This window comes from Taudactylus pleione, unplaced genomic scaffold, assembly GCF_031769625.1.
Source record: "Taudactylus pleione unplaced genomic scaffold, aTauple2 ptg000095l, whole genome shotgun sequence".
NCBI classification, from domain to species: Eukaryota; Metazoa; Chordata; class Amphibia; order Anura; family Myobatrachidae; genus Taudactylus; species Taudactylus pleione.
Genome location: NW_028284497.1, coordinates 32,903,794 through 32,919,549, shown reverse-complemented (window position 1 = coordinate 32,919,549; position 15,756 = coordinate 32,903,794). Strand labels below are relative to the sequence as shown.

At 38.1% G+C, this 15,756-nt stretch overlaps 1 protein-coding gene across 3 annotated transcripts in view; it reads left to right on the top strand.

Moving 5' to 3' along the window:
- NTRK2 (neurotrophic receptor tyrosine kinase 2) overlaps nt 1-15,756 on the top strand; it is a 334,844-nt gene that overhangs the window by 63,014 nt on the left and 256,074 nt on the right. For 2 of the 3 annotated variants that reach the window (XM_088470098.1, XM_088470099.1), the window contains exon 10: nt 14,989-15,018. The exons of the other annotated variant lie outside the window; for it this stretch is intronic. In XM_088470098.1, the coding sequence (XP_088326224.1) occupies nt 14,989-15,018 (30 nt within the window). The remainder of the gene's footprint in view (nt 1-14,988; nt 15,019-15,756) is intronic. 3 annotated transcript variants of the gene reach the window in all.

Sequence of the window (15,756 nt, the reverse complement as noted above, 5' to 3'; positions counted from 1 at the left end):
CATCATGAGCCATCGGAGATGCTCGCAGCCCTTGGGGTTGCCTTAACCTGCCGCAAGCACAGTGATCAGTGCTGGCTGAAATATGTGCAGGTGACATGTACAATGACGCTACTTCGCTAATTATGCACGCCCTTTAAACAGAGTTTTGGCGGCCTGAAACGCCTGCATTCGCACATCCACACCCCTGTTCACAAGCACCTTCCCCTGTTACCACCCACAAATGGCAATATCTGTCACTCAAAGCAGCGACCTGATAATGGCTTACGAGCAACCAAAATCATATCGCAACGAATGGCTTGCGCACAAGCACTGCGAATTATACGCATGCACGGATGGGTGAAAATCGCTCAGAGTGAGCGATCGTGCCTTAGCGAGCGGGTCTGAATCAGGTGCTATAAGCCACGAGGAAACCAACAATGTAACCTTTTCCTGCTACTAATTAGTGGTGAAAGTCTGTCTGTTATGGAGGGTGGAACAGCTGCTTTTCGGATCAGCTGCCCCAGCACTGGAGCAATACTGAATTGCGCTAATAGATTTGAATTTGCCGCTTCAAATCATGGCAAGTCAGATTCATAATTTGCACTGGGCCCAATAAATACCTGAGTTAGACATATTCCTATTATACTCGAGACTTATACTCGAGACTAAATAGACCAGGTGCCAACAAAATAGGATTTTTATCTGATGACCTGCAGCTTCTAATCAGTGATAAACTCAAACCTATTATACTCCCTTCCCACCCACATCGATTTCATTTCATCCTTCTCATATACACACATTTTACATCATACTCCTTCTCATATACACACATTTTACATCATACTCCTTCTCATGTACACACATTTTACATCATACTCCTTCTAATGTACACACATTTTACATCATACTTTCTCATGTACACACATTTTATATCATACTCCTTCTAATGTACACACATTTTACATCATACTCCTTCTCATAGACACACATTTTACATCATACTCCTTCTCATGTACACACATTTTACATCATACTCCTTCTAATGTACACACATTTTACATCATACTCCTTCTGATGTACACACATTTTACATCATACTCCTTCTAATGTACACACATTTTACATCATACTCCTTCTCATGTACACATATTATACATCATACTCCTTCTCATAGACACACATTTTACACATTTTATATCATACGCCTTCTCATGTACACACATTTTACATCATACTCCTTCTAATGTACACACATTTTACATCATACTCCTTCTCATGTACACACATTTTACATCATACTCCTTCTCATGTACACACATTTTATATCATACTCCTTCTCATAGACACACATTTTACACATTTTATATCATACGCCTTCTCATTTACACACATTTTACATCATACTCCTTCTCATAGACACACATTTTACACATTTTATATCATACTCCTTCTCATGTACACACATTTTACATCATACTCCTTCTCATGTACACACATTTTACATCATACTCCTTCTAATGTACACACATTTTACATCATACTCCTTCTCATGTACACACATTTTATATCATACTCCTTCTCATAGACACACATTTTACACATTTTATATCATACGCCTTCTCATTTACACACATTTTACATCATACTCCTTCTCATAGACACACATTTTACACAGTTTATATCATACTGCTTCTCATGTACACACATTTTACATCATACTCCTTCTCATATACACATTTTACATCATACTCCTTCTCATGTACACACGTTTTACATCATACTCCTTCTAATGTACACACATTTTACATCATACTCCTTCTCATGTACACACATTTTACATCATACTCCTTCTCATGTACACATTTTACATCATACTCCTTCTCATGTACACACATTTTACATCATACTCCTCCTGTACACACATTTTACATCATACTCCTTCTAATGTACACACATTTTACATCATACTCCTTCTAATGTACACACATTTGACATCATACTCCGTCTCATAGACACACATTTTACATCATACTCCTTCTCATGTACACACATTTTACATCATACTCCTTCTAATGTACACACATTTTACATCATACTCCTTCTGATGTACACACATTTTACATCATACTCCTTCTAATGTACACACATTTTACATCATACTCCTTCTCATGTACACATATTATACATCATACTCCTTCTCATAGACACACATTTTACACATTTTATATCATACGCCTTCTCATGTACACACATTTTACATCATACTCCTTCTAATGTACACACATTTTACATCATACTCCTTCTCATGTACACACATTTTACATCATACTCCTTCTCATGCACACACATTTTACATCATACTCCTTCTCATGTACACATTTTACATCATACTCCTTCTCATGTACACACATTTTACATCATACTCCTTCTAATGTACACACATTTTACATCATACTCCTTCTCATGTACACACATTTTACATCATACTCCTTCTCCTGTAAACACATTTTACATCATACTCCTTCTACTGTACACACATTTTACATCATACTCCTTCTGATGTACACACATTTTACATCATACTCCTTCTAATGTACACACATTTTACATCATACTCCTTCTCATGTACACACATTTTACATCATACTCCTTCTCATGTACACACATTTTATATCATACTCCTTCTAATGAACACACATTTTACATCATACTCCTTCTCATGTACACACATTTTACATCATACTCCTTCTCATGAACACACATTTTACATCATACTCCTTCTACTGTACACACATTTTACATCATACTCCTTCTGATGTACACACATTTTACATCATACTCCTTCTAATGTACACACATTTTACATCATACTCCTTCTCATGTGCACATATTTTACATCATACTCCTTCTCATAGACACACATTTTACACATTTTATATCATACTCCTTCTCATGTACACACATTTTACATCATACTCCTTCTCATGTACACATTTTATATCATACTCCTTCTCATGTACACACATTTTACATCATACTCCTTCTCATATACACATTTTACATCATACTCCTTCTCATGTACACATTTTATATCATACTCCTTCTCATGTACACACATTTTGCATCATACTCCTTCTCATGTACACACATTTTACATCATACTCCTTCTTATGTACACACAGTATACATCATACTCCTTCTCATGTACACATTTTACATCATACTCTTTCTCATGTACACGCATTTTACATCATACTCCTTCTCATGTACACACATTTTACATCATACTCCTTCTCATGTACACACATTTTACATCATACTCCTTCTCATGTACACACATTTTACATCATACTCCTTCTAATGTACACACATTTTACATCATACTCCTTCTCATGTACACACATTTTACATCATACTCCTTCTCATATACACATTTTACATCATACTTCTTCTCATGTACACACATTTTACATCATACTCCTTCTCATGTACACATATTTTACATCATAATCCTTCTCATATACACACATTTTACATCATACTCCTTCTCATATACACATTTTACACCATACTCCTCATGTACACACATTTTACATCACACTCCTTCTAATGGACACACATTTTACATCATACTCCTTCTCATGTACACACATTTTACATCATACTCCTTCTCATGTACACACATTTTACATCATACTCCTTCTCTTGTACACACATTTTACATCATACTCCTTCTCGTGTACACACATTTTACATCATACTCCTTCTCATGTACACACATTTTACATCATACTTCTTCTCATATTCACATTTTACATCATACTCCTTCTCATGTACACACATTTTGCATCATACTCCTTCTCATGTACACACATTTTACATCATACTCCTTCTTATGTACACACTTTATACATCATACTCCTTCTCATGTACACATTTTACATCATACTCCTTCTCATGTACACGCATTTTACATCATACTCCTTCTCATGTACACACATTTTACATCATACTCCTTCTCATGTACACACATTTTACAGCATACTCCTTCTCATGTACACACATTTTACATCATACTCCTTCTGATGTACACACATTTTACATCATACTCCTTCTAATGTACACACATTTTACATCATACTCCTTCTCATGTACACACATTTTACATCATACTCCTTCTCATGTACACACATTTTACATCATACTCCTTCTCATGTACACACATTTTACATCATACTCCTTTTACTGTACACACATTTTACATCATACTCCTTCTGATGTACACACATTTTACATCATACTCCTTCTAATGTACACACATTTTACATCATACTCCTTCTCATGTGCACATATTTTACATCATACTCCTTCTCATAGACACACATTTTACACATTTTATATCATACTCCTTCTCATGTACACACATTTTACATCATACTCCTTCTCATGTACACATTTTATATCATACTCTTTCTCATGTACACACATTTTACATCATACTCCTTCTCATATACACATTTTACATCATACTCCTTCTCATGTACACATTTTATATCATACTCCTTCTCATGTACACACATTTTGCATCATACTCCTTCTCATGTACACACATTTTACATCATACTCCTTCTTATGTACACACTTTATACATCATACTCCTTCTCATGTACACATTTTACATCATACTCCTTCTCATGTACACGCATTTTACATCATACTCCTTCTAATGTACACACATTTTACATCATACTCCTTCTCATGTACACACATTTTACATCATACTCCTTCTCATGTACACACATTTTCCATCATACTAATTCTCATATACACATTTTCCATCATACTTCTTCTCATGTACACACATTTTACATCATACTCCTTCTCATGTACACACATTTTACATCATAATCCTTCTCATTTACACACATTTTACATCATACTCCTTCTCATATACACATTTTACATCATACTCCTCATGTACACACATTTTACATCACACTCCTTCTAATGGACACACATTTTACATCATACTCCTTCTCATGTACACACATTTTACATCATACTCCTTCTCATGTACACACATTTTACATCATACTCCTTCTCATATACACATTTTACATCATACTCCTTCTCTTGTACACACATTTTACATCATACTCCTTCTCGTGTACACACATTTTACATCATACTCCTTCTCATGTACACACATTTTACATCATACTTCTTCTCATATACACATTTTACATCATACTCCTTCTCATGTACACACATTTTGCATCATACTCCTTCTCATGTACACACATTTTACATCATACTCCTTCTTATGTACACACTTTATACATCATACTCCTTCTCATGTACACATTTTACATCATACTCCTTCTCATGTACACGCATTTTACATCATACTCCTTCTCATGTACACACATTTTACATCATACTCCTTCTCATGTACACACATTTTACATCATACTCCTTCTCATGTACACACATTTTACATCATACTCCTTCTGATGTACACACATTTTACATCATACTCCTCATGTACACACATTTTACATCATACTCCTTCTCATGTACACACATTTTACATCATACTCCTTCTCATGTACACACATTTTATATCATACTCCTTCTAATGAACACACATTTTACATCATACTCCTTCTCATGTACACATATTTTACATCATACTCCTTTTACTGTACACACATTTTACATCATACTCCTTCTGATGTACACACATTTTACATCATACTCCTTCTAATGTACACACATTTTACATCATACTCCTTCTCATGTGCACATATTTTACATCATACTCCTTCTCATAGACACACATTTTACACATTTTATATCATACTCCTTCTCATGTACACACATTTTACATCATACTCCTTCTCATGTACACATTTTATATCATACTCCTTCTCATGTACACACATTTTAAATCATACTCCTTCTCATATACACATTTTACATCATACTCCTTCTCATGTACACATTTTATATCATACTCCTTCTCATGTACACACATTTTGAATCATACTCCTTATCATGTACACACATTTTACATCATACTCCTTCTTATGTACACACTTTATACATCATACTCCTTCTCATGTACACATTTTACATCATACTCCTTCTCATGTACACGCATTTTACATCATACTCCTTCTCATGTACACACATTTTACATCATACTCCTCATGTACACACATTTTACATCATACTCCTTCTCATGTACACACATTTTACATCATACTCCTTCTAATGTACACACATTTTACATCATACTCCTTCTCATGTACACACATTTTACATCATACTCCTTCTCATATACACATTTTACATCATACTCCTTCTCATGTACACACATTTTACATCATACTCCTCCTCATGTACACACATTTTACATCATACTAATTCTCATATACACATTTTCCATCATACTTCTTCTCATGTACACACATTTTACATCATACTCCTTCTCATGTACACACATTTTACATCATAATCCTTCTCATATACACACATTTTACATCATACTCCTTCTCATATACACATTTTACATCATACTCCTCATGTACACACATTTTACATCACACTCCTTCTAATGGACACACATTTTACATCATACTCCTTCTCATGTACACACATTTTACATCATACTCCTTCTCATGTACACACATTTTACATCATACTCCTTCTCATATACACATTTTACATCATACTCCTTCTCTTGTACACACATTTTACATCATACTCCTTCTCGTGTACACACATTTTACATCATACTCCTTCTCATGTACACACATTTTACATCATACTTCTTCTCATATACACATTTTACATCATACTTCTTCTCATGCACATGCATTTTACATCATACTCCTTCTCATATACACATTTTACATCATATTCCTTCTCATGTACACACATTTTACATCATACTCCTTCTCATGTACACACATATTACATCATACTCCTCATGTACACACATTTTGCATCATACTCCTTCTCATGTACACAAAAAAGTGGCGGAAATGGCAAAATAAACGTTTTACATTATACTCCTTCTCATGTACACACATTTTGCATCATACTCCTTCTCATGTACACACATTTTACATCATACTCCTTCTCATATACACATTTTACATCATACTCTTTCTAATGTACACACATTTTACATCATACTCCTTCTCATATACACACATTTATATCATACTCCTTCTCATGCACACACATTTTACATCATACTCCTTCTCATATACACATTTTACATTCACATCAGTCCCTGCCCCAGTAGAGCTTACAATCTATATTCCCTACCACATGCTCACACCCATACAGACTAAGGTTAATTTTTGTTGGGAGCCAATTAACCTACCAGTGTATTTTTGGAGTGGGGGAGGAAACCGGAGTACCCGGAGGAAACCCACGCAAGCACAGGGAGAATATACAAACTCCGCACAGTTAGGGCCGTAGTGGGTATCGAACCCACGACCTCAGTGCTGTGAGGCAGTAATGCTAACCATTACACCGTCTGTACATCATACTCCTTCTCATGTTCACACGTTTTACATTATACTCCTTCTCATGTACACACATTTTTATTCCATCCCCTTTTCCACTCAGTCATTCTGACTAAATCCTTTCCCTACATACAGTACATTTTATCAATCTGATATACGTGCACACTTATTCACTGAGAAAGCTATGGAGACTGCTTTTGCCGTAGAACAAAGAGATATCTGTGATATTTGCTGAGGTTCCCACTTCCCTCCCAATACATTGATTAGATAGTTATTTAATGCGGAATCCTCAGAATACAGATTGTCTGTAAATATGTTTAATACATATGCCCATTAATCTTTCTTCTTAAACACACATTTTATGCCACTCACACACAGTCATTTCATCCTTCTTCTGACATAACACATTCCTATATCACCCTCTTCTCACTCTCATTTAATTGTTTTTGTCACACACATATATTTACCCTTTTTCATTTATTTTGCCATTTCCGCCACTTTTTATCTTCTCCCACCCTCCTCCACCCTCACACTAATACACTTTCATTGGCTGCAGTTATATTCTCCAGTACAGGTGGAACCAAAGAGAGAATGAATGAACGAATACTTTATTGTCATTAACAACCAGTAGCAGATTTTACCTAGGGGCAGCAGCCCCCCCCCCCCAATAAAATCCGCCACCTCAGTGACTGCACTGGCTACACTGTGCCTGTCAGTGGCATCCTATTGGAAGCGCTATCTGCTAGTCAGATACACAACAAGCAGTCTCGGGGAGGAGACACCTCCCCCTGGGACTGCCAGTCCAGGCTGCTATCAGTACAGAGCGGCTTCCATTAGAAAGCTGCTACTCTGTCTTTCAGCCAGCCCTACCCGGTTCCTTGGGGCTGCAGACGATGCAGCATTTTGGAATTCGGTGATATGCACAAGCGCAGCTCCACGCCGCTAGATTTTGCAGGCGCCGGAACCCGGCCAGTACGCAGTGAGTGAGGTTTTTTTCAGTGTCCTCTTCTTCTCCGCAGCAGCGGCGGGAGCCCCTTCCTCTAAGAGGGTAGGAGTGATGTCAACGAAAAACCAAGCAGCACTATACCACATATTAAGACAGTCAGTAATTACACTACTATTAAAATAGTAAAAAGAAAACATCATAATATAAACAAATCAGGGTTATTACGACCATTTAGCATACGTACTGCACTAAGGAAAAAGCTATTGTGCAACGATTTGTACGTGAACGCACAGCTCTAAAGCACCTACTTGATGGCAACTTCTCAAAGAACACATGGTTTGGATTGCTGGGATCTACTAAGATAGAGTTAGATTTCTTCAGGAGCCTCTTATCATATATCTCCTGGGTGCATGGTAGCATAACTCCAATTATTCTACAAGCTGTCCTAACCACCCGATCTAGTGCCTTACGTTCTGCCACAGTACAATTCCCATACCATATCACAATCCCGTAGGTCAGGACACTTTTCACAATACTGTGATAAAAGTTTAACAAGGTCCCTCTACACACACATGCTGATCTTAAACGTCTGAAGAAAAAAAGGCGTTGATGTGCCTTCTTGGCCAAGAAGACAGAGTTCAGGGACCAAGTAAAAGTGTCTGAAATAAAAAAATTTTTTTTTTTTAAAGTATAATAAATACAGTATGTAGTGTAAATACTTTTCAGATCACAGTGTTAAGAATGTTGCAAACAAATTGGAGTATTAAAAAAAAACAACATTTAAAGAAAGCAAATGCCAGCTTTTTTAATTTGGGACCATGTAAAATAGAAAAGGAGACAATTCCTAATGCTTTAGTTTATAGCTATGTTGATAACATACTTTAATAATTTAGATAAAAAAAATGACACAGTTGACGCTAAAACATTTAACATGATCCCAAATTGAAGATGCTTGACACATAGGTAGCACAATTAGTGTAAGGATTAGCCTTACTGCCTCACAGCACTGAGGTCTTGGGTTTGATTGTATATTCTCCCTCTGCTTTAGTGGGTTTTCTCTGGGTACTCTGGTTTCCTATCAGACTCCAATATATACTGCTAGGTTAATTGGCTAAATAACTAACTCAAATGTACAGTACATGTGCGTGTGCATGTGGTAGGGTATATAGAGTGTAAGCTTCCCTGAGGCAGGGACTGATGTGAATGGCAGAATATTCTCCATAAAGCGCTGTGGAATATGTGTGCACTGTATAAATAAATGGAAATAAATATTAAGAAGAATATCCTCTCTTCTCTTCTCACCTGCCAACAGGGTTGGACTGGCCCACAGAGGTACAGGGGAAATCCCCAGTGGGTCCCACTGCCTGAGGGCCCATTCCCTCTTTTAGGCGTCAGGTTCATACATTTTTACTCTGTTAGACTGTCAGTTACCTGGTGGAACAGTACCACTGGTCAACATGGGTGCTTTGTCCTTTCCATTCTATAGAAACTGCACCAACATTTGAGTATTGGTTAGCCAAGCGTCTGTAGTGGCTTGCGACACCCCTACCATTGCATTCCACCGATGGGCCCATCATGCCCCAGTATGACACTGCCTACCAATATATGACTGACACATTCTTAACAGTGTAATTTTAAATATCCTATATAGTGCTTTCAATGTGATTTGCAATTTATATATGTACACAATATATTTATTTTCCTCTTCCCAATGGGCCAGAGAAAGTAACTGCTCTGGATATCGATTTTTGTTATTGCATTGTTTTATCATTTCAAATTGAGAACTCTAAAGTGTTTTGATGCCCAACCTCTAGGTCTAAATGATTGTTCTATAACGTGGAACTGGTCGGTTTCTTATACATTCTTATGCATGCCTCCTGCATCTTATGTCTCATTTTTAATATTTCTGATCCATTACTATTTGTGAGTCACAGATTATATCACAGCTGTAACTTTACTGAACAATTATTATTTAGTATTACTGGGAAATCTCAGTTTTCCATAACACAAAACAGATATCTTACAATCGGATAAAACAATTACAGGATAAACTCTGTAACTGTAAATTAAATAATACCCAATTAACTAAGATATTGCTTTGTAATCAAAAATATTGTGCTGACTTTGAACTGCATTTTACAGCATAATAATATTTTCGTTTTTGTGTTTTTAGCTTCTGAATTTTAGAATTTTTTTAGAATCTGACAGATTATTTTTGAATCATAGGTTACATTACAACTTTACAAGTCATACAATTCCTCTTAAATTGGACCAACCATCTACACAAATTTGTGGAAGATATTTTATGATCTATTCATGAGCATATAGCCTATCAACGCACTAGAATTCATTATCTAATTAATAAATATAATAATAATTAATATTATACAGCAAGTGTCTTGATGATGTCACTGATACCTAGCAAACTGTTAGGGTGCATGCTAGACTTGAGTTCATTTCAGCAAATCTAATTTTGCTTCAGAACATGCCATTTGCAAATTTCCAGTAATGCAATCTTTGCATTCCACTTTTCTCGCCTTAGTGTTACTATTCTGCAAAATAGCATTTTATACAGCATTTTTAAACTCATTTTTTTTTTTACTACGAATAGAAAAACAGTTTATTCTACTGTGTGGTATATTTGTTTTAAGACTTAAAACCAGATTCCAAAATGTGCAAAATTGCTTTGTCAAATACAGAACACTTCTGTGGAATAGTTTTGAAATTTCTCTCATCTGTAGTGCATAAAAGTTATTCTTTTCACAAAATAGATATTCAGGGATGGATTCAACAAAATTTTAGGGGCCCCTAACATTTACAAAATATATATATCTATACATATAAATAAAGTCCCTGGTAGGGGTCTGTCTGTTCGTTCGGTAATCTCGAGAACCACTGGACGGATTTTCACTATTATATAGAGTATTATGGAGGAAGGTTTAGGTGAATGTAATATTAATGTATGACAAAAGCGAGCCGAGCAGTGACTATTTTAGTGAAGCAGGTCAATGAAAAAACGTCCGTCCGAGCTAAACCGTTAAAGATATATCACAACTATGTATGAGAGCTCTGTTTACTGATACATAATTTCAGTTTTTCCCTTTTTTAACGTTCTTATTTCATTTAGGTGTCAAACGATTCTTTCATTTCAAACAATTCCAAATCCTGGTAAGAGTCTGCCTTTGCATGACAATAAATAAACCATAGGGAAAGACACTTAGGACCTCATTCAGAGGCGCTCGCAAAATGCGAGCGCTTGCTCTGAATGAGGGCGGCTGCATCTAAAAAATGATCCGGCCTCCTGGCCACTCACTAGGCTGTGGGTTACCACCCACAGCTTTAACGAGCGTCCAGGATGATGGTCGTGATGGTCAAGACCATCGTGACCATCGGGGCTTGTGACGAGACCCTTCTGATAGGGTCTCGTCTTCCGCAAGCCCCAGAGAGCTTCCGGCTCTAATAGAGCCGGAAGCTCTCCCACTGACATCACTGGTGATGTCAGTGGGGCCGCCCACAAACGGCAAGCGTTCGCTTTGGAATGCCTCTGTTTGTGAAACCACCCCACTGCCACGCCTACAAAATGGTGGCGAGCTGTCGATCAACACCGACAGCCACCCCTTTTGCAGTGACCCCCGGAGCGAGAAAATGTCTCTATCGCTCCGGGGCTTGCGCACGCACAGTGCGGCCGCTGCGCGTGCGCAGAGCCAAACATCGACCCGCTTGCGAGTGCTCAAGTGCTTGTGAGCGGGTCTGAATGAGACCCTTAATGTGGCTGGAGTTGACCAAAGTGGAGACTGTTTTTCTCATGGACAACTTTACATGGCCCTTTTGCGTGTCAAGTCAAAACTAAATTGTTTTGTGTTTTGTGTTGATATCAGGATGAAAAACTAATGTCGTCTACAAGGAAATCTTATAATACCTCAGATAAAAAAAAGACTATTGCCATAAATTCAGAACTGCTCTCATGCAGGGCCGGTTCTAGACCTTGTGGAGCTCAGGGTGAAAATTTCCTTTAGCGCCCCCACCAAAAAAAAACAACCTAAAGAGGACTCTTTGCAGGCACCGAAGGCGCGCACACTCCCGACAGGAAGGTAGGAAGATGCAGAGGGTGACAGGGAGAGGCAGAGGGTGAGAGAGGAAGGTAAAGGTTGACAGTGGAAGGCAGAGGGAGACAGCGGTAGGCAGAGGGAGACAGGGAGAGGCAGTGGGTGACAGCAGAAGGCATGGGGTAACACGGAGAAGGTGGCAGGGAGAGGCAATGGGTGACAGGGAGAAGGTGGCAGGGAGAGGCAATGGGTGACAGGGAGAAGATGGCAGGGAGAGGCAATGGGTGACAGGGAGAAGGTGGCAGGGAGAGGCAATGGGTGACAGGGAGAAGATGGCAGGGAGAGGCAATGGGTGACAGGGAGAAGGTGGCAGGGAGAGGCAATGGGTGACAGGGAGAAGGTGGCAGGGAGAGGCAATGGGTGACAGGGGAGAGGCAGACAGGCAGAAGCAATGGGTAACAGGAAGATAAAGAAGAAGTACTCTCTTTTTATGGGGCACTCACCCTACTCAAATTAAAACTTAACTTTAATAGTTTGCCACTAAAAGAAAATAATACCACAATTTTATATCAAAGAGACATCTGTACACAAAACATAGAACAGAACAACATACAGTCTGGCCCAAAATAGGTCCAGTTAATTAAAACTGACTGACTTGATAAGGGAGATCAATGATCTCCCTTATCAAGTCAGTCAGTTTTAATTAACTGGACCTATTTTGGGCCAGACTGTATGTAATTTGAGCAGGTTGAGTGTCTCATAAAAAGAGAGTACTTCTTTGTTTTCGTGTTTAATACAACTCTCAACTCTTATATTTTGGTACATTTTGGAACATACCTTCAATTCATCTCTTCAGTGGTCTAAACAGTGCTTAGGATATCCCTACCCCCTTCTCCTACATGTTCTGGTAACAGGAAGATGCAAAGGTTGACAGGAAGAGGCAGTGGGTAACAGAGGAAGGCAGAGGGTGACAGTGAAAGGCAGTGGGAGACGGGAATAGGCAAAGGGTGACAGGGGAAGGCAGAGGGAGCTGTTATTATGTTACACTATTTCAGCCTTAGACTACCTATATCCCTCAAGCTGATGTGAGATTAGCAGAGTCCCTACAAATTTTGCTGCCACACCTCTCCTCCCCAGCAGTAGTTCTTACCTTCTGTTGTGTAGTCCAGTGCAGCTGACAGGAAGAGGAAGTTCAGGCAAGGTGCAAGGGGGTTGTGGGAGAGTGGAGCTGTTTTCTGAGTACTGCTGAGCTGCTGCAGCAAAGTTTGTAAGTATGGCAGTGGCGACAGGCAAGAGCAGACTGGTGCTGTCACATTAGGCGGCACCAGTGGGCTGACTGCGGCTGCCCTCCAGGCTGCAGCGCACCGGGCGACCACCCTGCTTGCCTGCTCCTAGGACCGCCACTGCTCCCATGTAAATCCGGGCACCCACCCCATCATCACTAAGTAGAAACGCATCTGTGTCTGGGATTCAGCTCTGTTCTCCCTGCATCCCAAATCCATCCTGAGCCCTCCCTCTACCTTGGCTCTGGTGGGCTGAGAAAACATTGCTGAGAGATGATGATGCAACATCTCGCGAGAGTTAACTGCAGTGAAGCTCCATGGTGGCTGCTGTATACAGAGCAGCTGAGGTGCCAAGGGGGACTGGAGACAGCAAAATGCTGTATTCCAGGATCCGAGTACCAGTTGTGGGGACAGTATGTAGGGGCCCTTTATGTGTGGGGGACCCTGGGTGACCACCACTATGCCCCCCCTCCCCCAAGCATTAATCTGGCCCTCTGGATACTTCCACTCTGTGTAGGTGATGAACCCACTTGACTTAATTTAAAAAGTTCTGTAGGAAAATCCATATATGCCTTCTGCTGGCGGTAACCAGTAAGCTTATCCTCCTGACATTTTCCTAAGGTACCTCTACAGATGAATGAAATGTTCAATACATATGGCCGCCAAATTGCTCAGATTTCATTGGTGGGATTTGGTGTTAAGTGTCCCTCGTTCCTAGTTCATTCATAGACTATAAAATCCATAATATGGAAATTTATAAATATACAATGGACTTGCATTTCAGAGAAAAGTGAAATTAAAGTGGAACTTGAAGATTGATCCCTGGAATATCTCCATCTCCATACGCCATAGATCTATGATCTGTCTTTTAGTTTGGTTCAGAGCAGTAGTAGATTGGAGTGGTCTCACAGATTGTTAATCACCCCAGCCATATTGGGAGTTACATTCCTTAACAGCATTTTTTGTCATAGTTGACTGAAATATGGATCAATGATTAACTTTTGTGCAGGTGCCATTAGTTATACATATTACTGGAATCAAACGTGCCAGTGGGGCATTACAAAACAGTATTGCGCTGCTTAATAAATAATAATAACTAATAATAAATAACAATAGTAATTAAGTAATAATTAATAATAGAACATGTGATTATACTCACATATTTTCTCTCTCTTCCTTTTTTTCTGTTTTAGGTGGTCCAATAACTGACCCTGGATTTTATGGTACATATAAAGTATTATTTATATTGTGAACTGGGTGGGTGAGTGGGACAAGACATATAATAACATATAAATTAGTTATATAGGACTTTGCTTTACATGCAATCATTACAGTATATATCAGTATCATTACTCAGCAAAATATAATTTTGGTTCTCTTACTGCTGTGTTATATGGATGAATTAAGTCATTTATGGTAATGGATAAACTAATAACAGTTATTATAGTAAGCTTGCTCTCCCATTCACGTTTAAGCAGTTTAAAAAACAATATATTACAATAAAAACATAATTAGCATGCATTGTTTTGCACAATTGCACCAGACTTTGTACTTTGCACTGCATTTGCTGTGACGATCATGCACCTTACGGTCTGTGACTTCAATGAGCATGGGCTGTATAGGTGAGAGAAGTGACTTGCGTGTAATGCTGAATTAGTCCCAAAATGCAATATTATGCAAATTGTTTTTACTATACTCTTACAACCACTGTGTTATTGAAATAACATTGTTCATCATTAGTTCTTGTATCCACACTGTGCATACAACATTTGTAACCAACATTTGTTCCAACAAATTAAAGTCAGGGCTATACTATTATCTATTTAATTTATTGCATTTAAACATATTTTTAGATTTACTATGCAACATGGGTATGGTATTAAATTCAGTTGTGCAAAATAACTTTATTGAATAGTATTTTAATAAACCTTTGGATCTTCAAGGATGTTCTAATTTATGCA